This window comes from Pyxicephalus adspersus, chromosome 6, assembly GCF_032062135.1.
Source record: "Pyxicephalus adspersus chromosome 6, UCB_Pads_2.0, whole genome shotgun sequence".
NCBI classification, from domain to species: domain Eukaryota; kingdom Metazoa; phylum Chordata; class Amphibia; order Anura; family Pyxicephalidae; genus Pyxicephalus; species Pyxicephalus adspersus.
The window spans coordinates 55774288-55798896 of record NC_092863.1 but is presented as its reverse complement, the minus strand read 5'-3'; the positions used below and the strand labels follow the sequence as shown (position 1 = coordinate 55798896).

At 37.6% G+C, this 24609-nt stretch overlaps 1 protein-coding gene across 2 annotated transcripts in view; it reads right to left on the bottom strand.

Moving 5' to 3' along the window:
• The window catches only part of P2RX7 (purinergic receptor P2X 7), a 30730-nt gene extending 6996 nt beyond the window's left edge, over nucleotides 1–23734 (bottom strand). Inside the window, exons 1-9 of one of the 2 annotated variants that reach the window (XM_072415892.1) lie at nucleotides 23412–23733; nucleotides 20523–20655; nucleotides 18628–18699; nucleotides 17184–17256; nucleotides 9520–9613; nucleotides 4493–4573; nucleotides 4144–4273; nucleotides 3006–3142; nucleotides 113–206 (exon numbers count right to left, since the gene is read on the bottom strand). In XM_072415892.1, the coding sequence (XP_072271993.1) occupies nucleotides 113–206; nucleotides 3006–3142; nucleotides 4144–4273; nucleotides 4493–4573; nucleotides 9520–9613; nucleotides 17184–17256; nucleotides 18628–18699; nucleotides 20523–20655; nucleotides 23412–23515 (918 nt within the window). In that variant the 5' untranslated portion in view covers nucleotides 23516–23733. Of the gene's footprint in view, nucleotides 1–112; nucleotides 207–3005; nucleotides 3143–4143; nucleotides 4274–4492; nucleotides 4574–9519; nucleotides 9614–17183; nucleotides 17257–18627; nucleotides 18700–20522; nucleotides 20656–23411 lie in introns of both variants that reach the window. The other variant, XM_072415893.1, reaches the window with a different exon arrangement.
• Between the last annotated feature and the right edge of the window lie 875 nt (nucleotides 23735–24609).

The following is a 24609-nucleotide window of genomic DNA, read 5'->3' as shown; positions in this document are numbered from 1 at the left end:
ACAATAGGTCTGTGATAGGCTCAAGTAAACACATTTGAAAGATTTTAGTTAAACACAATTAAACATTTTTTAAAGGATTTTAAAACCAAATTATTAGAAAGTAATGGATTACTGTGCCATAGACTTGAATGTCAAATCGTATCCCATAAGCTTTAATAAGAGTCCTTAGATTGGTTTGGTCCTGGTTCTTGTAGTACCTGGCAAATCTGTAGATACAAAATAATACATTCGTTTTAATTCAGAGGTAAAGGAACCCTAAATATATACTGTAATAATGTCACATCATATACTTATGTGTATGCTAAATCTACAACTCCAGCTATTAAAACAGAAGTAAGAACAGTTTTGCATTTAAAACCCTGTCTTGGCCAAAACATAAACATGTCATCCCACCCTCTGCATCTTTTTAAAAATAAAAAAAACAGCAACAAGCACCAGAACTATCCTCTAAAGACCCACCAGCTCATTGTCATAATTGATATCCAGCTTCATTAAACACTCAAAAGAATTATGCCATTCAAATGGAATTGCACTTCACAACAGTGATCCCCAACCTTTTGGAGCTTGTGAACCACTAAATCTACAGACTCCTGACCACGCATGCACGCAAAGCCGTGTGTCAATCAAAGGGGAAGAAACTTCCTCCATAGTGATGTCATGGTGCCAGAACCTGCCCACTCTCCTAGCGTAGATCTGAGCCTGCTATATAAATATGGTCTGCGGCTCTGGCTGGTGTGTCTCCTCCCCAAGCGGGGTCCTTCTCCTGATCTCGATGGGGGTGCATCAACCAGCGCCGTGGACAAGCACTGGTCTCTATGCTCTCGCAGCCCATCTGTCAGACGGCCGCGGGGGTTGCAGGCCGGGAGTTGGGTACCCCTGCTGTATAACATTAGGGGGAACTAAACATAAAGGGTGAAGAGTGCCTGTGGAATCACATGACCAGACCAAGGACACCTGAACAAAAGGTAGTATATACTTTTTAATGGGTGGAGGGTGCTGAAATGGGGGGAATCCAAATGGAGAAAGGCAGGATCCTCATTATGAAGATGGACAATAATGTTCACTGTGCCTTTATTCTGCAGGACAAGAGTGGAAATATCCACAAAGTTATAAAAATCCAACCATTAATGCCACTCGAACAGCTGTCCCCAATAGAAAGTCTCAGTACCTGCTCCTGTCACTGTCACTTTTCACTTTTGTCCAGGTGGTTAAGATCAACAGAAGATTTTGGAAGGGATATTCTGCCAAATAGTGTCAGGAAAAGCTTTAAAACCAGATAGATGTCCTGATTCTTTCCAACTTTATTAAAGCATAAAAATAAGAAAATCCCACTTAACCATTGTTTGAATTTGCCACATCTAAGAAGCAGAAGCACTTTTTATGATTCCGAAAATTAGAGAAAAAAAAATTGTAACATGATAATCTTGGTGTTCTTTGATATTGGATCTGCCTTTAATGCAGGTGACCACAGAAATCATAAGAATCTGCTTTACTTACTTCAGAGTTGTCTTTCTGTGCCAGACATGATTTACTTATTGTAAATACTATGGTATATTAGGTAATCTATCTAGTCATGAATAGATCGATGTCTTCCTATATACATTACGTAAATACATTCCCTCAATTTAGGGAGAGAAAAGGATAAATCGGGTTGCACTGACATTTTCCAGCAAGTGTGAAACAATAAGTATATTCCAAGTCAGGGGACTTTGTGAATGCCTCCAAGACTTATCCCTGAATAGCCCAATTCTTCTCTGAGCATTAAATTAAGGTAGTATTGAGCTGTTATTTCCCATCATATTTCTTATACCAGGGCTGCTCAATTCCAGTTTTTGAGGGTCACAAACAGACTCTGACTTTTTTAACCTCACCTTACTAAATTTACTGCTGTCTACTAGGCAAACACTGAAAAGTGCTGATAAAATCTCTGCCCTTGGGAACTGGAAATAACAGCCCTGCCTTTTATTGTATCATGTGGAGTCCCTCAAAACTCAAATATTGGCCTAATAATATTTATTATGAACCTGTTTCTGTGAGCTGGCATAATCAATGAGCATAACCTGTTTTCATCAGTCTCTCATCTGATCTATACAGACGTTAAAAAGGGGTTTGACTAGATATATACTTTAAAATAGTATATATACTAGATATATACTTTAAAACATTTATAGTTACGGTAATTTAGAATCTAGGCAAAAAGGATTTGCCTAGATATGTACTTTAAAACACATATAGTTCATTTAGAATTTAGCACAGGGGTGTCAAACTCAAATACACAGGGGGCCAAAATTAAAAACTTGGACAATCTTGAAATTTATTGAAAAACTTAAGGAAATGTTTTCTTCTCATTAGATTTAAACCCTTTTCAAATGGAAACAAAGAGATTTTGCTTCACATTCAATCTGGAACAAGCTTATAATAGAGAAAGAGGCTCTTTCTCTATTTGTAGCCTTCTAAGTTAAATTTCAATGGTAACCTTTTTGCACAGGCTAACAATATTAATACCAATATTTTTCTATGAAATTCCAACCATTCAAGTCCATGCCGTGGAGTAGCAAGGAAAAGTACAGCTGAGGGAGAGTGCTGGAAATGCCAGACGCGGCCAATGCGGGGCTAAACCTTATGAGTGGACCTCCGCTGGAACTCCCTCTTCATTGAAAAAGCGCCGCTACTAAAATTCCCAGCATTATTTGCGTCTTTAAAACAGTCCAATGTGGGGCCATGCATAGGCAGAGAGCCCGCTGGTCTATAGACACGAGTGATGCCAGGTATTGTAGTAGCGGCACTATTTTAATGCAGCGGTGGGCCAGTTGCTGTTCATATTTAGGATTACTTTGGGGGCCAAAAAAAGGACGTTGGGGGCCAGATTTGCCCCCCGGGCCGGAGTTTGACACCCCTGATTTAGCAGGTCGTTTTGATGGTACTGTGTGTTAGTATTTATGTTATTATGAAATAAAGAAAAATGACTTTAGATGTGTAGATATGTCAGTGTCTGGTTTCCATACCTGAAGTTTAAGCCAGGATACAAGCGTTCATCGACAACCTTATCATCCAACCGTCTGAAACTGTATTGTGGATGGCAGCTGTGAAACCAACGATCAAGATTACATTTCCAGTGGATTTCTATGCCCATAATACCACCCTAGATAAAAGATAAATTTATATAAAAACTATGGAAAAAGTGTACACCTTCTATAATCAATTTCTCTAATAGAATTGTCAGGGTGACAAGGTTTAAGAGTGAATATTTATTTTAGAACACCTAAGGACCTCTGCATTGCGATTTCAGCTTTTCAAGAAGGCAAGGGTGCTTCTCTGCAGTATGTTAGCAGGGGAGAGGTTTTTCTGCTCAGACTGTGACTGCATCAATACAATGGAGACAGAGAACCTGTAACCTCAAACCTGACATAGAAAGTGTGCTATTTGCAGGATTAACCAGTGAAAATACTGGCCACATCTAAGGACTGGTAAAATGCAATATAACAAAAATAGCTCAATTTGCTCAAAATGAAACTAAAGCCGAGGCATGTCTTTTTGCAAACTATAACTATAAAATATGCTGTGTTTCTGTGAGTATGTTAACTACAGGCATGTTTAAACAATGTGGGTCAGTAAACAGTGTACCAGGAACTTGGGTTGCACCAGCTCTCTAAATACACAATGGCATTAAATACCAAAGTGTAGTATCAATAACCTTACCTATTATAATAGTGGCTTGCAGGGAGATTACTATAAACTGAGGGGAACATGCAATTAATAAACATTAATATTCTGCAACTGACAATGGTAAATTTACATTGCATTCAGTAGTAATAATCAGCTTACTTACAGCCCATGATATTCTAAATGCCAAACTAGTATCACTAAATGGCTATGGCTTAATATAGGCATAGACTAAAAAAACAATTATGACTCTATTTACCCTAATCAATGCCAAGAACTGTGGAGTGATAAATCGTCAGTAGTAAGGCTTCCATTAAAAAAAAAAAAAGATACCAAAGTGTACAGATTTGCTTCCAACCAAACCTTGCCTGTCTGATTAGTCGATAATCAGATTTTGTGTCTTAATTTTCAGATGTGAACCATGGTTTTCTTTATATAACATTAAAAATGCAAATTGCATGTGAGTTACATTATTCCTACCAAAATAGCAACTTGAGAAAAATTTTCTCCTGCTTCTTTAAGAATGTCCCCTAAGCGAAATATAGGACACAGAGGAGCAGTCGCTTTGTTATATACGCAGGTTACATTATATTCTGGCAGGATGTTTTTCCTAGAAAAGAAGTATATTTAAAATATGTAAGTATGATATTTTATACAACAAAGAGGCCATACAAAAACATGTGACTTTAGATTTTACCTATTTTATTAATATGACATTGACATAAATCTTACTCCTGTCCTGTACAACACAATAATCCAGGAATCTTCCAAAAGGATCAGATGACCATATAACACATAATGACTAAAGATGAAGTCAGGGTTTACTTACGTGGTATAATTAAAAGCTGCAAAGTGAATATTGTTCTTTATCAAAACCGTAAAGTTTTCTGCGCTTCCCAAAATGGCTGGCCTAGAAATAAAGGGTTAAAACTGAAATTGTCTGCTCAGATACTAAAAAAAAGGATTAATTGGTTTTGGCCTGGAAACCCACAGACATTAAATCTACGGGAATTAGTAAAAGAGTAAGCTGCAACCACAACATTTTGTTTATCTTTTCATTTTAACTAATGAGATAAAATGTAATAAAAAACAACCCTATCTTTTAATTAGACAATTAATAATGTTTATTGATTTGGCAAGAATGTTTTCATTACTATTTTACATTTTTATGTGCATCGTCTCTGCATTTTGTTCTGATTCATAACTAATTCAGTGTTATTACACACTACATCATGCAAATTAGCATTCTGTAAAAGGGAAAATGATTTCACACATCCAGATAATCATAAATTGTACGTTAATGTATGTGGAATATACATGGTGTAATATTTCGATGTAAGATCAGCTCAAAAAAGAGGAGATTCAATCAGTGGACATTAAAGCACACTCAATTGGCACGTAAAATAGGGTTTAAAGTAGTTGGCTTATATTTATTTTAACAAACAAAATAGAATTTCACAGCACTGTATGGCATTTACATAAAGATAATCAGTCAGTATTACATTACAAGCATGGATATGCAAGAGTTTTATCCACTCTTGAAGTTAATCCTATCAATTGTGCAATTGCCTCAGGCTCCAACTTGCACCTGATGTGGCCTACTTAGGGTTATTCATATACACCAACACCCGGCTACCTTGGCCAGCTCCCTTGATCTGAAAACTTCCTCAGCTTTCCCAGAACTTCTAAACCCCCCTCATCCAACCTTCCAGCACATAGGGTTCACCCAGGCTTCCAGCTCACTGGCTTTGCCCAGCCTTGGATCACATAGGGTTCACCCAGCCTTCCAGAACACAGGGTTCACCCAGCCTTCCAGAACACAGGGTTCGCTCAGCCTTCCAGCACATAGGGTTCGTAGGTAGCCTCCTAATATACAGGCCTTGCACGGCCTTTGTGCCTAAAAATCCAGCTCCTAATAGCAAACATTAATTCCCTTTTAGTGTGATCATCCAGTAGGCCACCCCTAAATCACGGCCTTGAAAAGGGATGGAGTGCCTGACCTACCCAATCCTTCCAATAAACACTTGACCTGTTACCCAAATAAAGAGTTACAAATCTATAGCACAGTTACCTGCAGCCTAATGCATGTCCTTTAACCCCTTTATCTAGTAAAATAGAGGAGATTACTGCCCCAAATTCTTGCTTCGCATTATACTATATTAGCTTTCAGTATTTTAATAGTGATGTTATAATCAGTTAAAAAAAATATTTTATGTCATGAAAGGCATCTATTGTCCAATAAGTACAATGCAAACATTGTTCTTAATGGGTAATCAAAGCAACAAATGGAACAAAATCCTTTTGTCTTAATTTGAGGAATTACTGCCTGTCTATTACCACAAAAAAATAAGGAACTTGTGTATGTCAGACACTCTCATTTCTATATTTTATTTTTAAACTAGCTCTTTAATTCTTATAACGGTTGGCCATAATTCGTACAAACAATAATATTGCATATATTAAAATCTTTCTTTAATTTTGATGAAAAGGTTTACCAACAGCTATAAATTTTAATATAATAAAACATGAACCATTGAGTATATTTTAAAAAGAGAGTTTATATGCTTTTTGTAAATTTAGCTGGGTGTGTGTTATAAAAGATAAAAGGTCAAAATCAAATTGCACTTTCGTGTTATGCCAATTACAGCTAAATGGTATATTCCTGAATAAAACCAAGGTCAGCAGTATTTAGTTTACCACAAGTAAAATGTAATATGTTATCAAAACATTTTATAAAACACTCTATAATCCCTTAATATGTTATTTTGATCACAGCACTATCTGCGAGTTTGTTGGAAGTGTGTGTAAACAGACTAGTCTCTACAAAGAGAGGTGGAGTGAGTGTCTCTCCACATACAGCAATGTGTATAATCTGATTTCTCCTATAACTTAAGTCTGTTTAACAACCAGCTCACACACAACCCTCCTCTCAAGGAAGTGCAACTTTTGTTAATACCTAAAGCGGACCTAAACTCAACTTTTTACTTTATTTAAAAGGGTAGGCAACCCTTTTATATAAAGCAAAAATATTGTTTTTTTTAACTACAACACCCTTTTTTTTAAAGCACCTCCCTTTCTGTCTTAATCACTTCATGCATGCGCAAAAGGGCATTTTCCTTCACTGTAGGGAAAGAAATGCCAATCTCATGCATGCACAGTGATATTGGCACTCTTTTTTTCCTTTTTACAGCAGGTACATCACCCCATTTCACACCTGTGAAGTGCAAGTTCCAATGACATACCCAGAAAAAGCCCGAAGATAGTGGTACTTCCTTAGTGCGGGATGAAGAAGAATTCCAGGACTATGCGGGACCGAATCAGGGGAATTAAGGCAAGTGTGATTTTTTTATTCTTCAGTTTAGCTCTACCTTAAACAATTTAGCGCAGAAGTTCCTCTTCAAGTCATTGAGATCATACTGTATACTGGACACGTAATTCAAATTTCATAACACTGATAACAGATGATTGTTTTCAAAAACAGCAAAATATTTTTTATAATCTATAAGGCCTTAATGGAGATCAGTGGTGTTTGTTTTGCCAAGTTTGCCACAGTTGCCACTTTTCAAATGATTATGATAACTTATTCTAAATTGCTTGGCCCTATAGACTTTCAGTCAGGACCTAAGCACACCTAGTCCTGTCTACTACATTGCCCTCTAAATTGACAGCACTGCTATTGCTTGTATTGCTAGTTGTCTCCTACTCTGGGCTGCAGTGTCTGCATGTGGTGAGCATGTAAGGTACAAATTAAGAAAGATTGATTGTTAACTTCATTATCTTTGGGAATGTAAATGAAGTCTTTTGTTTATTTGAATGCTTACTCATCACATAATAACTGGATCTAGTACTTGTTTAGACTGTTATATAGAACACATTAGTTTTATTTAATCTGGATTTAGCTTGTATCAATAAAGAAAGTGAGTATTATATTGGCAGCCGGGGCAAGAACTAAGATGTAGTATATAGTTCCTGGCACAAGCGGCCTTTCTGACATATGTCAACTGAAAAATTGTTCTCTGTGTTGGAAACCCCATCAGCATTGCAAATTAGATCTCTTTTTAGACAGAACAGGTCATCCTCAGTCCATTATATTATAGACTATTTAAATTAGAGGAGAACATAATCCAATAAAGTACTATAAATTTGACTAAAGACAAGTGAAAATACTTAAACTACTTAATGCTATTCCAAGATCTGTCTCATAAATTCGCACTTTATTCACATTATCTCATATTTTAACTTCGCTTGTCAGTCTGTTTTTGTTGATCAACAGAAGTTTTGCTGGGATCAAGAAAAACTTGGAGTACCGTATGTTACACTGTTAAATTTATTATAGAAAAGCCTAGCACATATCATGGTCATGGTGTACAAGGACACAATGTGGGAGATCACAGAACTGTGGATAGCAGTGGTTAGGTAACTAATGAATACATATTGGAAGGTTGTTGTACCCACACTGTAGCTGCTTTATGAAGACAATAATTATAGTCTGGCTATTAGACTCAATAAATTACAAATGATCTTGTTTCAATAAGTGTCAATTATTAGTAAAAATTTGGAACTGAATCTCTTTCTAGTTTCTAGTTTCCTAGTTACAAACTGACATCCCACAACTAGCTTATTATAATTGGCCTATACAATACCTATTGACTGTGAAGTCCAACCTCCTAAGTAGACTCCTGGTTTCTACCATAATGTAGGGATGCTGTAAACTGTAGTACCTATTGTTATTCTTACTTTAGGCATGTAAACCAAATAAACTGTCATTTTTGGCTAGTATTCACAGAAAAATATAGTTCACAAACCATGCCTGAATTCCTAAACATTATTCCCAAGAGATCGACATGTAAATAAACTGGAGAATAAAAAAATCATAAATTCTTCTAAATTAATCATTTCAGATCTGCTATATTTTAGTGTAAAAGCCATGTGCTTTTCGGGATTTGCTCCTATAATATATATTTAGGATATAAGCTCCTAGAGAGATTCTGTCTTCAAATAAAAGGTGGCTATAAGGTCCAATGAAAACTTTATGCAATTTACAGTTTCTTTTTAGGGAATGGTCATTGGTAGGATTGGCATCTCTAAAGAATTAAAATCATATACGGAGCAGCTAAGATTTGTTCTTCTGATGAAGCTGTAAAAGGCAAAACTTTGTCTTTATGAAAGAAAATTGTCACAAAAAAGTCTGCATATTTAAATATAATTTTTTTTTTCAAAAAAGCAAAAAACAAAACAAAACAAAACATGTTTTGATGTGTGTTAACCTACCAATATGGTTGTTTTTATTGATAACAAAAAGCACCTGTTGCAAATACTCCTTTCTTGTAGGAAGAAAGTCTGTTTTATAATATAGATATCAACAAACTGTTTTTGTACCCTGTGTTATAACAAATATGCAGATAAAGCAAGCACAATTTATGCTATATACTATTTTAGATGAGAGGAGGGAGTCAAGAACAAATCTACAAATTACATTTTTACTTATCTATTTAAGAAATATAACGATAATATAGTGGTACGTTGAACACAAAAAAGATTCTCAGTGCACTAGATTATCAAATTTATGAAAATAAACATATCTATGATATAAGACATGTTCCGTCCTAATGAAAACATACACTCGGCCATGTTTTGAGAAATGGTAATGGACAATGAAGAATTTCAATATTTCATAGTAACACAGATCCTATTGTGAAGAGAGATCCCCTCAGCTTAACAAGTACATTGCATACAATACACTATTGTGGATGCTTTCTCGCTAGTAATAAAACACTTCATCTTTGACCAAGTAGGCCAGCAGTGGGCTCAGAAAAGAATTTCAATATATTCCTAATATGTAAACAGGTTACTTACTCTGGAGTACTTTTGAACTCTACAGGACACCATGCTCTCACTTCACAAGTTTTAAAAGTGGAGTTAAACTGTACACATTTCCCAGTTTGAATGCCTACAAAATAAAATTGAAAAGATTAAAATGTAAGTGTCACAGACAATGTTCTGTTATCTGTTTCTTAAAGCCCAACAGGAACTATTTTGTTCATCCAAAGTAGCCAGATTTTTTACCCTACAATGGGTAAAAAACAAACACCTAGTCTGACAGTTGGAAGATGCAGATAGGGATCTCTGTTTCACTAAAAGGAGTAAAAGGTTGGATACCTTTCCTTGATGAATAAATAATTGATATGTGGTAATTTCCAGATGGTGCACTGTAAACTGGTTTCACAGTGGTATAGGACACCAGTGGTTTTAAGCTGTGCCTTCCCCGATACTTGCTGGAAATATGGAGAAAGCCTCTGGCCTTTTGTCTTACATCTTTTGGCAGAAAACCAAAATTGGAGTTTTTTTTATGAATTATGCTCTCTTTCCCCAAAATATATGACTGGTGATCTTCCAGATGCTCAGTCATTTTTTCTACTGCCCAACAGTATTATACCCTTGAAGAAATATAGGAATTTTGATTTGGTTCACCCGATCACCGATGTGGCAATAGCATGCATTCCCATCAGAAACTTTTTTGAAGATCTACAGAAGATCTTACTAATAGTCTACATGACCAATCTGCCCCAATTGGCATGTGGTTCTACTGGCAGGACTTTGGAATATAGAAGTTGTTTGTGTATTGGGTATATTAGATAGAGAAACAACCTCTTGAGGTCGCCTCATTTTTTAATCTTTCTCCTAAATTGCTTTCTTTCCTTTTACTTCTCTCTCTTTCTTTCTTCAATAAAAAAAGGAAATTTGGATGGGGTTATATGTATCTTTATCTTTCAGCCCATACCACTTTATTCACTCTTAATTGGTTGTTAAGCTGATTTATCTTACTTGATTATGTATTACTAGTGTTGATGTTCGAATTCGGGTTGTCCCTATATTGGACCCGAATATGGCTGTTCGAATTCGGGTATACCCGAACCGAATTTTGCTGCATTCGACAGCAAAAATTCGGGAGGAAAAAAAAAAAAATTATTTATTTGTATGTGTTTTTTATTTTAAACTTGTTTTTTTTTTTTATTTTTTACAGGTTATCCGACAATGACATTATGAATCATAATGTCATTGTGGGATTCCTGGACCGTGGGAACTGTGCGATCACAGCTAATTGAAAGCAGGTGCCTTCAATTAGTTGTAACCGCAGGCAATAGGAGGGCAATGAATGGAAATACTATGTCCATTCATACCTCTACTGCTCTGTGATTGGCTGAGAAATAGACCAATCACAGAGCAGTAGAGGTTGAATGGAGATAGTATTTCTATTCAACCTCTATTGCCCTCGTATTGCCTCCAGGATCAGGGGAGCAGAGATGTCAGCATAAAGCCTCGCTGATTGCTCTGCTCCCTGAGGAAAGGGAAATCCTGATCAGGCTTAGAGGTATGAAGAATATAAGAAGAATCCCTTCCTTATCCAGAGAGTATTTTTCTTTTCCTCCAGATGCAAAGAGTACCCTCTTGTCCTCTGTAATAACCTTAAAGTGAATAATTTGGAGGATAGTTCTCTATAGGGACCATTTATATATTATTACAGGGTGATCATATCCCCCTTAAACTGAGCTCCTCCATTCTTTTTATTAGTTTAGTTGCCCTTCTCTGCACTCTCTCCAATTCCACAATATCTTTTTTGTGAACTGGTGCCCAAAACTGGACTGCATATTCCAGATGAGGTCTGACCATTGTTTTATACCACGGAATGTTGTACATATTGTATTAGACTGTTTTCTTATACATACTATATTAATATTTTCCTGATATTTGATATCTGTTGTCCTACATTTTCCTTTACTGGTGTTTAATTAAGAGTTTACACAACAAAAAGACAGATTGTGTAAACAGACTCCTTTTTATGGCAACCCCAAGACACATGCAGAGATTTGGATAGCTGTTCTTGATTTGATCATTGTTCCATTTCCGCATGTCATTGCTGGTCAAATGTGAAACAAGTAAAATAGCCTGGCTTATGGAAGCTTCCGCTTTACTGTATTTTTACGGAGCTGGTATAACATTATAAAGTAAGGAAGATGGGCACATACAAAGAACTGTTGTAGTTGTAATGCTTCTGCATAAACAAAGGAAGTAAATGTTCCAGATAATTATAGCTTGTAAAGTAATGATAAAACAATATCAAACTTTTAAGGAACATTAAGGTAATTCTTCACGGATGAGATGAGATAATCTGCCTGGGTACCCTTTGCTACTAGTTTACTGAATTTTGCTGAAAGTTCAAAAACTTTAAGGTGGACCCCAAATAAAATCTATGGGGTAAAATCTTTGTAGGGCAATTTGTAGGGCTAATAAGAACAAACCAAAAGCATGATAAACCATGCACTGATACAGGTAGCATTTACTTATACTGCTAAATCATTCATCCCTTCAAATGTTTTAGGCTTGTGACATGGCTGACTAGAGGTAAAGCTATGCACTGCATTATACTTATTTGTTTTTGTTTTTTGAAACTGTAATTTTATTGAAATTTTTTTTAAACCAAGTTACAGAAAAGAATATTACCGGTAATAATAAATACCAAGGAAAACCATAGCTTTTCAGTCAGTTATGTACATCACTGTGAAAGTTAGGCTCAAATAAAGACTGCATAAAAAAAACCCATAACATGTTGTGTTCATACTCATTTAACATATATTATACAACAAAGCAATAGCCAATAACCCAGGCAAACCAGCAACAGAACAAAAAGGAGGTGGAGAGGTGGGGCAGGGTTGGGGGGGGGGGAGGTAGAATGTGGCAATGACATAGGATGACGCCTCTGGACGTAGTAATTGTCCCAGTTAAAAATAAAGCGGAAAAGTAAATAGAGTCATACAGGCATCTGGGCGTAGTAATGGTCCCAGGTGGTCTCAAATTTTACCACAGTGTCCTGAATGGGGGGGGGGGGGTGTAGAATGTGGCAGTGACATAGGATGACATATGGTGTCATATGGTCTAATATTATTAAAAATAAAGCGGAAAAGTAAATAGAGTCATACAGGCATCTGGGCGTAGTAATGGTCCCAGGTGGTCTCAAATTTTACCACAGTGTCCTGAATCAGGGCCGTGAGATACTCCATAAGACTTATCGGTGTATTTCGGCAACAATGTTAAAGGTTGACCCAGTAGGTGGGTGAGAGGGTCTAGGGAAATCTGTTGTTGGAGTACATTGGAGAGCAACTTATTTGCTCGAGACCAATACTCCTGGATAATTCTCCTGGAACAAAACCAAAAAATGTGCTCCTGGGAGCGCCGGGAAATCCCACAGCGCCAGCAAGTGGGATCAGTCCCAGGGAACAACTGATGTAGCACCTTCTGGGTATGGTACCACCCAGGAATATTTTTATAGAAGTTTTCTTTACACAGCATCCATATAGAGCTTTTGTTTGCCGCTTCCCAAATTTCCAACCATACATCCGAATCTAACGTTCGGTTCAGCACTTCCTCCCACTTACACATGTACCTAAATTTTCCAGAGGCGTTTCGTATAGAGTTGTGCAGTAAACTGTATATAGAAGAGACCACACCTTTGGTATACGGGCCCTCCACGCACAACCTCTCAAAAGGAGTCATGTTTAGAAACCTGGCTGAGGGCTGGAGGGATTGGATGTAATGCCTAATTTGCAAATAAGCATAAAAAGATGTGCATGGGAGCTCAACCTTCTTGCATAGTTCTTGAAAGGTAAACAACCTCTCCTCTACTGGATGCAGCAGATGTCTAATCCCTCCAGGGGCCTGACATCACCCCTTGCAAAATATCAGGGATCTGTGTGGTGTGGATTACCGATGTCAGTCTCGAGGGCTCTGACAAAAGGCCAAATTTGTGTCTGCAACTCCGCCAAACAGTCCTTGTGAACACCATAGGAGCGAGCAGGTCTTTATCAGCCAATACCAAGGACGAGCTCCAAAGCATAACATTGGGGTGCATGGAAGCTATCCATCCCTTCTCTATTTCTCTACATACCGTGGATGGGTGAGGTCCATAGTGGCAAATATCGCAAGTGAGCCGCCAAATAATATTTGTGCAGGTCTGGGGCCCCTAGGCCCCCCATTGTTTAGGGCGTGCACACTACAGTCTTAACTAATCTGTGTCCTTTGTGTCCTCCAATGACAGACTCCTACAGTTGCGGAGGAGAACATAACTTTTAACGTAAGCGGAGCGTGTTTCCGACCAGGTAATAGGATGAATCTCCGTAGACACACTATTCCGTAACAACAGAAGGTTAGTGAAAATATAATCAATTCGGGAGTGAGTGCAGTGAGGGGGGAGTAAAAAGAGAACTGTCTCCCAGTGGGATGCTGGATCCGTCAATTATCATAAAGTTGGTACCTGCAAATCAATTGTCTGAAAACTTGAGATTGTTGTACCACCTGCGAAGGAGGAGAGGCATTGTGGAGAGCAAGTCTGTCTTGTGCAGGAGAAAATGCCAAATTAAAATCTCGCCAACAACTAAAAAGATGTGGTAAATTTCTCGAGATATGATAACGTTGTGGAGAGAAACAGTGTCTGACCTTTATTTGGGGCATAAAGATTGCAAAGCGTGAGGGGGACACCCTGAAGACTGCCATGTAGAATAAGATATCTACCCTCGGGGTCTGCAACGGTAATTGACACACAAAATTTTAAAGGCAAAATTGAAGGAACCAGTGCTATCAAAATGGGTTTCTTGGAGGAAAATTACCTAGTTTTCAAAACCCTAGCAGCCATGGCCAAGGATGCGGCCAAGGAGGGCCTACCACGCATCGGTCCCTGACAGGGAACAACAATCCCGGATGGGTGAGCACGTCCCCCCAGAGGGGCAGTAAGCCCAAGGGGGCGCCAGAATGGGGTGAAAAAACCATGGCTAGATCATCACTGGATTGGCCAGCGCCGACCACTGGCAGTGTCTCAGCATCAGGGAGGACCCCCCGCCCAACCAAAGCTGAACTGAACGTCAGGCCCCCCCCAAGGCCACTATGGAAACCTAGCATCCAACCTAGCACAGCACATATGGCAAAAGCAATATTTTAGTTATCAACTAATCATAAGGTGGGCTAATAAAAAAAAAGCATATTATCCAAAGCAGAATTAGCATAATGCAAAGCATATCAATAATAAAACATGAGGCATTAAAGAGGTCCGCAGAGGGGATTAATCAACGCATGAAAACAGCTTGAGCGTCCCAAACCAGTAGGATAATCTAGTGGTGGTGGGGAGTCCCGAGACCTGCGTCGAGTGCGCCTCTTGTGCTTGTCATGCTGGTGAGCGCAGACGAGGAGGGTCCTCTGGCTCCCTGCCAGGGAGTTTTGGGCGATCAATACCCAAGTCTCTACAAAAGGTTGGAACATCTTCCGGATAGCAAAGAGTGGAGGTCTTACCATCCCTGCGAGCTGAGAGGCTAAAAGGGAAACCCCATCTGTACGGTATACGGTTATCCCTAAACACAGTCAGAAGTGGTTGCAAAAGCCGACGCTGCTGTAGGGTGTGCCACGACAGATCCTGAAATAGCTCAAGGGGTGCACCATCAAATTCAAAAAAATCTCATCTTTCAGATCCGTATCCGACAGGTAGCATAAAACATCCTGTGGCCTGGATGCCCGGCCGGGCTGTCTGAAGAACCTGAAGGCTCTGGTAATTTTAAGGGAAAGAACACCCTAGAATGCGACCAAAAAAGGCCTGGAGAACTAACTTCAAGTCTGCATCTTGAGTGGCCTCAGGCAGGCCGCGGACCCTAATGTTGTTTCTGCGGTTCCTATAGTTCCAGGCCCCAAACAAGCGGTAAAGTTCCCCAAACAATCAAAAGATTGCAAATCAGCATGCAGGGCTCAAATCTCTGAACGACAGGTCACTTGATCTTCAGCCACCAAACTTTGAAAGTCTGCCTTAGTAGGTAAAAGCTGCATGTATTGTTGCCAAGGGAGAGGGGAGGTATTACCTAGAGAAGAGGTCCCTACAGCATATGTTCTAGAAGGGGTTGGAGACCCCAAAGCCATATGAGCAGAATCTCCCTTCATCCTGGCCCTGGGGCCTGTTGTTGTTCCTGCCCAAGAGGAGACCACTGTAGCACAGAGAGGAAGGCCTGAAATGGGGGATCTGCAGGGACCCTGGGCAGGGGTACTCTGTGCTGGGAAGGTCACTACTGGCCTTAACACATCTGGGGTCCTCTCATTCAATGGAATAGGTTGCAGGAAAGGGGACCCCGCAGGAGGTACTCTTGTGGAGAAGCAGCAGGGGGAGACCCATCCATTAGGATGTTATTATTATTTTTATTATTACAATATTAAAACCATACTTCCCCATTTCAGTGTACCACCATAAGTACTACAGTAAATCCTGCTATAACAAACTGCTACAAGCAACTACTATAACCAAATCTTCCTGCTTCAGAACACAGCTATATTCACTCCTTTCTGCCTCAGTGCACAACTAAAACCATACCTCTGTGCTTCAAAGCAATAGTAAAACCACATTTGTCTTGCTTCAGTGCACCACGATAACTATAACTCACTGCTGTACAACAACTTTTATAACCTGCTTAAGTGCACAACTATAACTACACTTCTGTACAAGAGTGCTATAACCACACATGCCTATTGGTATAACTACATTACTTTAGTGTGCATTCACGTTTTTTACAAATATGTTTTTAAACTGTACTCCATCTAATGAGTAAGTAATTTAATCTAAAACTGGTAGTAATAGGACAAACAGGGAAGTGATTGGCCCCAGTCGCGGTAACAGTAAGTGCATTTTATCAACATGCCTGACAAAGTCATTCATTCTAGAACAGATAGTAATAGGAGAAAAAGGAAAATGATTGGCATTCCTAACCGTAACAGTAGGAGCATTTTATCAACATTCCTGACAATGCTTTTTTTTAATTTTCTTTTTAAGCACCGGTATTACTTATAGGACCCCATACAATTTTTTATACTGAGTTTCCAATGGCCTTCCCAGAACAACTACAGCCCATGCTCCTTTACACATAAATTCTGATTACATTAACAGATGATAATGATGAGCAGCCTTAGAGTATAATGAGAGTTCAGAATAGCACACAAAGTGTTTGCATTATATTGTTTAATCAGTATAGGGTCGTAGGTGGTCCTGGACAGGCTGCAAACTGTAAGATGAACTATGGAGAGAAAAGTTTAATGTTTATAAAGATCCAAGATGAGACATTTGTCATTCACTAAGGCGAAGTGCACTTGATGACTATAGATCAATGAGGATGGTTGTCATGATCCAACGTTCTTACAATTGTGTGTGTTAAGAATAAGAAAAAATAGGCACAGATGGACAAACACAAAGTCACATAATCTAACCGCTGTACCTTTCCTGTTTCCCAGCATTTGACAACTGTGGATATCTTTTGTGGTTTACAGAAAAATCACCCAGTTTTATTGTTCTTACTATCTGCATTTTCCTTCCTTTACATTACAACACAACAGGCCCAAGCATTTATGTTTACTGTGACCTAGTAAAGCTTTTCTGACAAGGATTCTCATACATAAATATGATTGAGAATTTCCAACTAGAGAATAATAAAGAGAGGACATACCATTACTCTGAGGGTCAGCATAACCTTTTTTGCAGCTATCATCTTGAGAACAAATGGTTTTGGGGATTGGAAACTGCAAAGTAAAAAAAAAAATAAAATATGTGCTTCAACGTTCAATTATTTTTATGTTACTTACAACTAAATTAAACTAATAGGTATTTCTTTCCATCTAAAAACGTTAGTATTTAAACCAAGATGTATAAAGAGTAAAATCATGAATGGAAAAAGGTTGATGTTTGAGATTTCCTTCAAAGCATGGTTGGATTTTTCAAGCAATATTTGTGATTTAATACAATAAAAAATAAATGACTATTGTTCTGCAGTGAAAAACAGAAATGATCTTCTGGAGTTTTCTCTATCCTAAGCTTCCCTACAAAACCATATTATTTCAAAAGGAAACCATGAGGTAAACATATTTTGTGCATTGAAGCCATTTCCTATTAGCATAACAGAAAAAACAAATAGGATTCCAATTGCTAAAAATGTAGCTTTTCACTAGGTGCATCCTGGGAAAAGCTAATACTCGAGATCTTTTATTTAACAGTACTGAATTATTAAAATATGTATCTTTCTGTAATTGTTTATTTTTTTGGGAGAGGATTGGGGTTCTTGTCTTTCCATTCCCTTAAGGGATAACTTTTGGGTAGGTCATTCATATGGGCTAAAAAACTATAGAGCTTCAACAGCTGGAGGGCTGTCTAGATGCAACTCCTTTTTGCAATAAAACACTTGACTGGGGTATGGGTCATCTTGTGCTGTTTGTAAAACCAGGCAAATTACTAATCTCTTAAATTTTGCTGAAAAAAATGCTTTGGGATGGATTTGGGTAAGCAAACCTTACAGTAGAACTTTATCCAAAATACCAATACACAAATAGCCTATTAAACAAAAATAAATAGACAAAATGCAGCAATTTTAGCCACAATCCAGAGATATTCTCTTCTGTACTTTTTTGCCACTAGGTATTCTCAGTCTAATAGTCAGCATCATTAAACTCAGGTCATCCTGGGTTCTCCTCCTGTAACTGTAACAGGACATTAAAAGAAGAAGCAATGATGTGTTCATCTCTCTGTTATTTTGCTTTTTTCATTATATCAGCATTCTTCTTGTTCTGCTTTATACTTTACTAATTTTAGCGCTAGTGTACTGCAAAAAGCCGGTATTAGATCAAACTCAGATACTTACATTCCTTTTAGTTGCTTAAATTGCTTGTACTTGCTTAAATGCTTTAATGATGTATTAATGCTTAATATGAAAAGCTGATGTTGTTTGGAGAGAAGTGTACTTTACACTAACACATTGAAGTAGTTCCCTCAATAAAAAGTAATATCACAACATAAAGCTCCAAATAATACAACTTAAATTACATGTCACTAAATGTGTGTATGTACTAAGGACCATTGGGGAATCAAAGATATTTTATATTAATGTACTTTTTTCTTACCTCTGGGCAATTGCCTTCTTTTTGATTTTCTGTTTTAATTATGTTTGTTAGAACAAAGAATGACGATCCACCCTGTGTAAAATGAAGAATGTCAGAAGAGAAAAAACATTACAAAAAAAAAACACTTAACTGTTTTCAGGCATTTAATCAGGTTAATGGGAAGTGGAAATTTCCACTAAGTCAGAATGAACATTTTAAATGACCGATGTTACTCATTTCTAATGTGCAAAATACTTCCCAAAGCTGCCAAAAGGCTCTGGAAAGCAATGGTTTAATAGTAAAATTTTCATGAAAGATATGTAAGCTATACTTTTAGGCCCTTGTTCTTCAGATGCCTTGCTATCACCTAGATCATATTCTTATATGTAAGTCAGTCAGTACTGCTGATTACGTCAGCAACTCAGAAAGTATTAAAGCATTTCCAATTTTTTTTACGGTCATATGGTACCACTACTTGCATTGTATCCTTGTATACATAGACAAGTATGTACGGGGCAAAAAGAGGCCATTTCAGGTTTTCGTTAATGTCAAATATTTCTCCTCACTGCCTGTCCTGGTGATAGTAGTCACTAAGACTGGACATCTCCTAAAAAGAGATACATACAACAATAAAGAATACCGTATTTTTCGGACCATAAGACGCACCAGTTTTTAGAGAAGGGAAATGAAGAAAAAAAAGATTCTGAAACAAATAGTGTCCTAAAATATTTTATGTGCATTAAAAACCAACAGCACAGTCATAAACACATGTAATAAACCCTGTAAAGTAAACAGCAGCATTTAGAACCATTATTAACAAATAAAGTCAGCAAAAGACAAAATTACTGTAAAACACAATAACGAGGCACTGGACCAGGACCCCTTTGGATCATGGAATCTGTAAGTATTAGGGCGCTTTCATTGCCCAAACCCCCTCTCTGCTTACCTACCTATAAACGACAGGTAAACAAAGAGGGGTTAATGCCCCTTTAATTCTGCTTTTATAACAAAAGACATTAAAAAAAACGATATGTGTGTGATTTAAATATGTTTGTGTATGTGTGTGCTTTCACTGTGTTTGTGTTGTGTACCGTATATGTGATTTTACTATGTGTGCTTTACCTCACTGAAGATCCTGGTGAAGAGTGATCTTCAGTGAGGTTCAGCACGCTATTCAGGGAACACTCTCAGCATTATTGGCTGATAAAAGTCATGTTGGGAGAATGCTCCCAGCATGACTTTGTCAGCCAATCATGCTGAGAGTGGGAGGACGCCGGGAGCAAGATACAAGAGTGACAGGAGTCACAGTCACTCTGGCCGCGCTAAACAGAAGACAGGAGAAAAGCCGGAGGGGGGGCTATACAGGGGGGATGGGACAGCAGCAGGAGACGTAGCAGAGGAGGAAACGCGCTGAACAGGAGACAGGCGAAAAGCCGGAGGGGGGGCTATACAGGGGGGACGGGACGGCTACATTTGGACCATAAGACGCAGGGACTTTTTCCCCCCACTTCTGAGGGGAAAAAAGTGCGTCTTATTGTCCGAAAAATACGGTACTTTCACAACAGAGTAGAGGAGGACTTTCATATTAAAGCAGCTCTTCTACTGATAGTTTCCAGAACAGAGACTAAAGCTACATACACACATGCAATAATTGTCATCTTAGTGCAATACTTTCTTTTTTCAGTTGGTTTTGACACTATTTAAGCATGGAATACTAAAATCTAACAGTGAAATTTAAAGCTGTAATCATTACATAAGTAATCATTCTAGTCAACAGTCATTCAGTGGTTGGATCTATCTGACTGTCTTCTCATGCCTATAGATAATGTTTGCCAGTGTGTAGAATCAGATAATTAAATATCAGCAATACTTGCTGTCTACATAGAAAACAGCTGTTATATTAAATTGTAACTCACCGGGGAAGGAATTGTATATTCAGCTGTGTCCCAGATCCTGGAATCAGCATCCGAAACGCCTTTCACCTTTGTGTGTACAGAACTGATAATGGAGTCTTTTTTTTGATAACGCTTTTCAGTAAGCAGTATAACACTGAAAATTAAAGAACAGTGATATAAGAAATTTCCAATGTCTGTGTAAAATAACAATTATTACATGGAAAGAAAATAGTTTTTGGGTGAAAAAAAAATTGTATTCTGATATGTTATTGTGGGTAGCTGCAGGTTATACCTTACTTTAATGCAAATGTAATTTATCTAGACATACTGTTTATTTTGAATATGGAAAAGTAAGGATAAAAAGTGCATTCACTATAACCTATAACACATTCAGTATTTTATTTTTTTATTTTTATTTTTATTTTAATGAAGAACTATAATCAGTACATACACATTTTTAAAGGTTTCGTATGAGTTAGCATTAAATGGCATTGCATTGGTTCTTGTCCCTAATCCATGTTCTTTATATTTTTTAAATCTATATTCTGCAGCCATGATTTTTGATACAATAGGTAATCAGTCTCAATTTCAACCAAGTTCCTGAGATTTCATCACTTCTGGTGTAACCAGGTCTCACAGTTTGTACTAGGCGCAAAACTTCCTGTGTCATTAGTGCCTTTTCTTCCCCTTCTTCCCCAGACTGGTGGTTAGCTTAGTGCCTAGTGTTAGCTTAGTCTATTGAGTGAAAGTAGAAAGAATTTACATTTAATGTAACTGAATAAAGTGTTGCCAATGTTAATGAATGCATAGTCAAACTTTTGCTTAGTTTTGGATAAAGTAGGGAAGGATTAAAATCCCTGACAAGTCATATTTATTTGCTACTGTTAGGAAAATTTCCCTTATCTACCTGTCACAAAAACTCAACAAAGTGAAAGTTAAATCACAGTGTGGATAAGCGAAGATAATCCCCCCTTTAAGCAGCTGTTTCTGGAACAGGTGTCTTTTTTAAAAGAGTTCCCATTACATCTTGCTCTTGGGACAACATTGGGATGCTTTTTTTTTGTGACAAATTGAGACAAAAGGGACAGTGAGACAGGGTCTAAGCCAGGGGTCAGCAAACTTTTTGGACTACTAGGCCATTTCAGGAGGTCAAGAAGGCACACTAGGCCAGAAGAAACAAGGTATCCAAGGTTTTTTTCCAACTGTGAGTACAAGCGAGCAGCCTCAGTCTCCCGCTCATCCGCAGTGTAGTTTCTGTATGTGTGCGCGTGCCTGGCATCGAAATGCCCCATTGGATTTGACCGCTTGAAGTGCTGTTGGTGTCGTTGCACACTAAACACAGGGCTTTGTTGCTGCATTGGACAAAGAATAATTCGTCAGTCCATTCAGGGTTGAAGACACGACGTTCCAGGTCAACCTTCCGGAGACTGGTAGCTGCGTGTTGCTTCTGCTCTAGCCATAGTATTCGGAGTTACTGTGCGGGAACTCGATGATATTGCGAGAACTCGTGATAAGGCAACAATTCAATGAGGCCGGATCCAACAATAAATAACTAGGAGGGTGTTAGGCTGGACTACCTCTGGTCTAAGCCTTCCATACACTACATGAAACAAAAACAAGGTTTATATACAGATATATTTTTAGTCTATTCATTGAGCAGAGAATCCCAGGCAGCAGCACTGACTGTTGTACTGATTCTTAATAAATCAGCCTTTACCCTGGTTGTAGGTTCAGAGCTATGAACACCAGAAGGTTGCTGGTAAAAATGTTGTAGGTTCTGGTCCTTGTCGGCTTCTCTAATGGTCCTTATTGTGATTTACAGGCTCATTTACTTATAAAGAGATAGAAGCAAATAGAGACTAGCACACTTTTTTTTAGAATTATATATAACTTCAGCTACTTACATATTTAGAACTACTGTTCCTTTTGGAATGTTTTTTTCAATAAAGACAATCTTTAAACCTAAATTACTAAAGATTCATGATTTATGTCAGCTTTAAATAGATATTAATCTGATATTGTCCTTCACTTCAGTTTAAATGCAAGCAAGCTTTGTCTCATAGAACGCTCTATTGTTAACACCCAGTGTGTGTCAGAAGAAAATACATTAATTATTTTTTATGACAGATACAAAACACTCAGGCCACAACTTGCAGCTGCATCGTCAGGAGGAGGAAACTAGTTAACAACAAGATCTTTGCTATTTGTGCTAATAGAAAAGGGCAATAGTGTACCTTCTGGTGCAACTGTTAAAAAGAATGATAGTGGCAGATTTGACTTATTTTCAACATTTTAGACTTTTTCTAGATCTATGTTAGCATGTAAACCTTATTTTGATTACACACACCACATGTATATGTGCTCAAACTCCGTGTAATTCACCAGCTGTTAATGGAATGCCTTGTCACTCTATGTAAAACCATCTGTAAATTTGAGTTCCTGGGATTTGTTTTGCATCTGTTATTAGCCTTAAAAAATATATATATACAATGATAGCATTTTTTTTTAAAAAGGTATGAATCAAAAATACAAATACATTTTGTTTTTGCTAATTTTCTTGCATTTGGTAGCAAGGCCAAACGTTTTAAAGGAATATGTTTTATGCCATAAACTTAAAACAGTGGCATGCCCAAGTATAACAAAAACATAAAGAACAGATTGCCCATTTAGAGTACAAACACTGGCAATAAACACAATTACTACAAATCTCCTAACTTTTTCAAGTCATCTAATGCATTCAGATGCCTAACTTATCCTATAATCTTTAACACAGTACTATTTCTGCTAATACTGAGAAATTTACTCTTCTATAAAGTTAATGTAATTTTCCATGTAACCAAGAACTTACAAACTGTATAAAAATATTTTAGACTGCAAAAGTAAAATATATATTAATTAATTAATACTCACCACATATAAAGTAAAACTACAGCAAAGATGCCCCATTTTAAGGTGCCAAGCAGGCGGCTTCCTATGCGAATATCCTTCTGTGTGGTATATTCACATAACGACATTTTGTCTAGGGCTGGGCTGCCAGCATGGGTGAAGTTTCTCTGCCAGCACACTAGTAAACACTTGCTTCTTGTGTCTGCTGAACTGAAACTTAATTGTAAATGACTCACTTAGAATTGGACGTGTGCAAAGCAGTCACTGACTTTCTCTAACATTTCATCTGTTTGTATTATTTGTGCAGAAGTCTTCAGACAGAAGCTATTGTCTCTGGAAAAGCACTTAGAATGATGCAATGAGATACAGAGATTTGTCTTGCTGCTACTACACTCCTAAAATTCAACTATTAATGAAAATTATACACATTACAACAATAGTGGGAGTTGCCCTGGGGTGTAATAAGATTTCCTGTGTTTGTGTTTTTTTCAATAATCTAAAGATTACTTGAATGTAAATGTACACAATTGTGTGTGGGCAATAAATACAAAGGAGATGCCAGTGAAAGTCTAATATGCCTTGTGCTGTTTTTAGTTCATTAACAACGATAGTGGAAATTTAGAAGATGGCATACTAAACATTCACTTTAATAACATAATCTTGAATATTTTAATTCAAAGAAGCAAACAAAGAGGATGGGTAATATGAGTAGACCTAATCTGAAAACATAAAGTACATTTAAGGACAATAACCTATAGCTCTATAGAAATATGCATTTTTTGTATGGTACCTATATGACCCCAATGCATTATGTAATAGTTGTCAATGCCTTAATATCTGTTGAGGTGCATGGCAGCCCACTCATTAGGATCACACTGTACAACAACCACATAACATGCATGGGTTATTGCACTTCAACAATAGAAGGGCGCAGAGACAGACATCAGCCATATGCAGCAATTTATGGTGATCCATGAGTGAAAAACCCTGTGTCCACAAAAATAGGTGTTACTGAGAACAAGACATACAATGAATATACACTACGGTGCATTTTTCAACTGTGTGAAAGAGCACGGTGTTTGAAACATGTTATAGCATATCTTTGTTTTATGTATTGTTCATATATATTAGTCAGGGTCTCTTTATCTCCTACCCACCACAAATTGTGAAAAGAAGGAAAAGGTGTTTATAAACTGTTATTTAATATATAAAATAGTTTTTA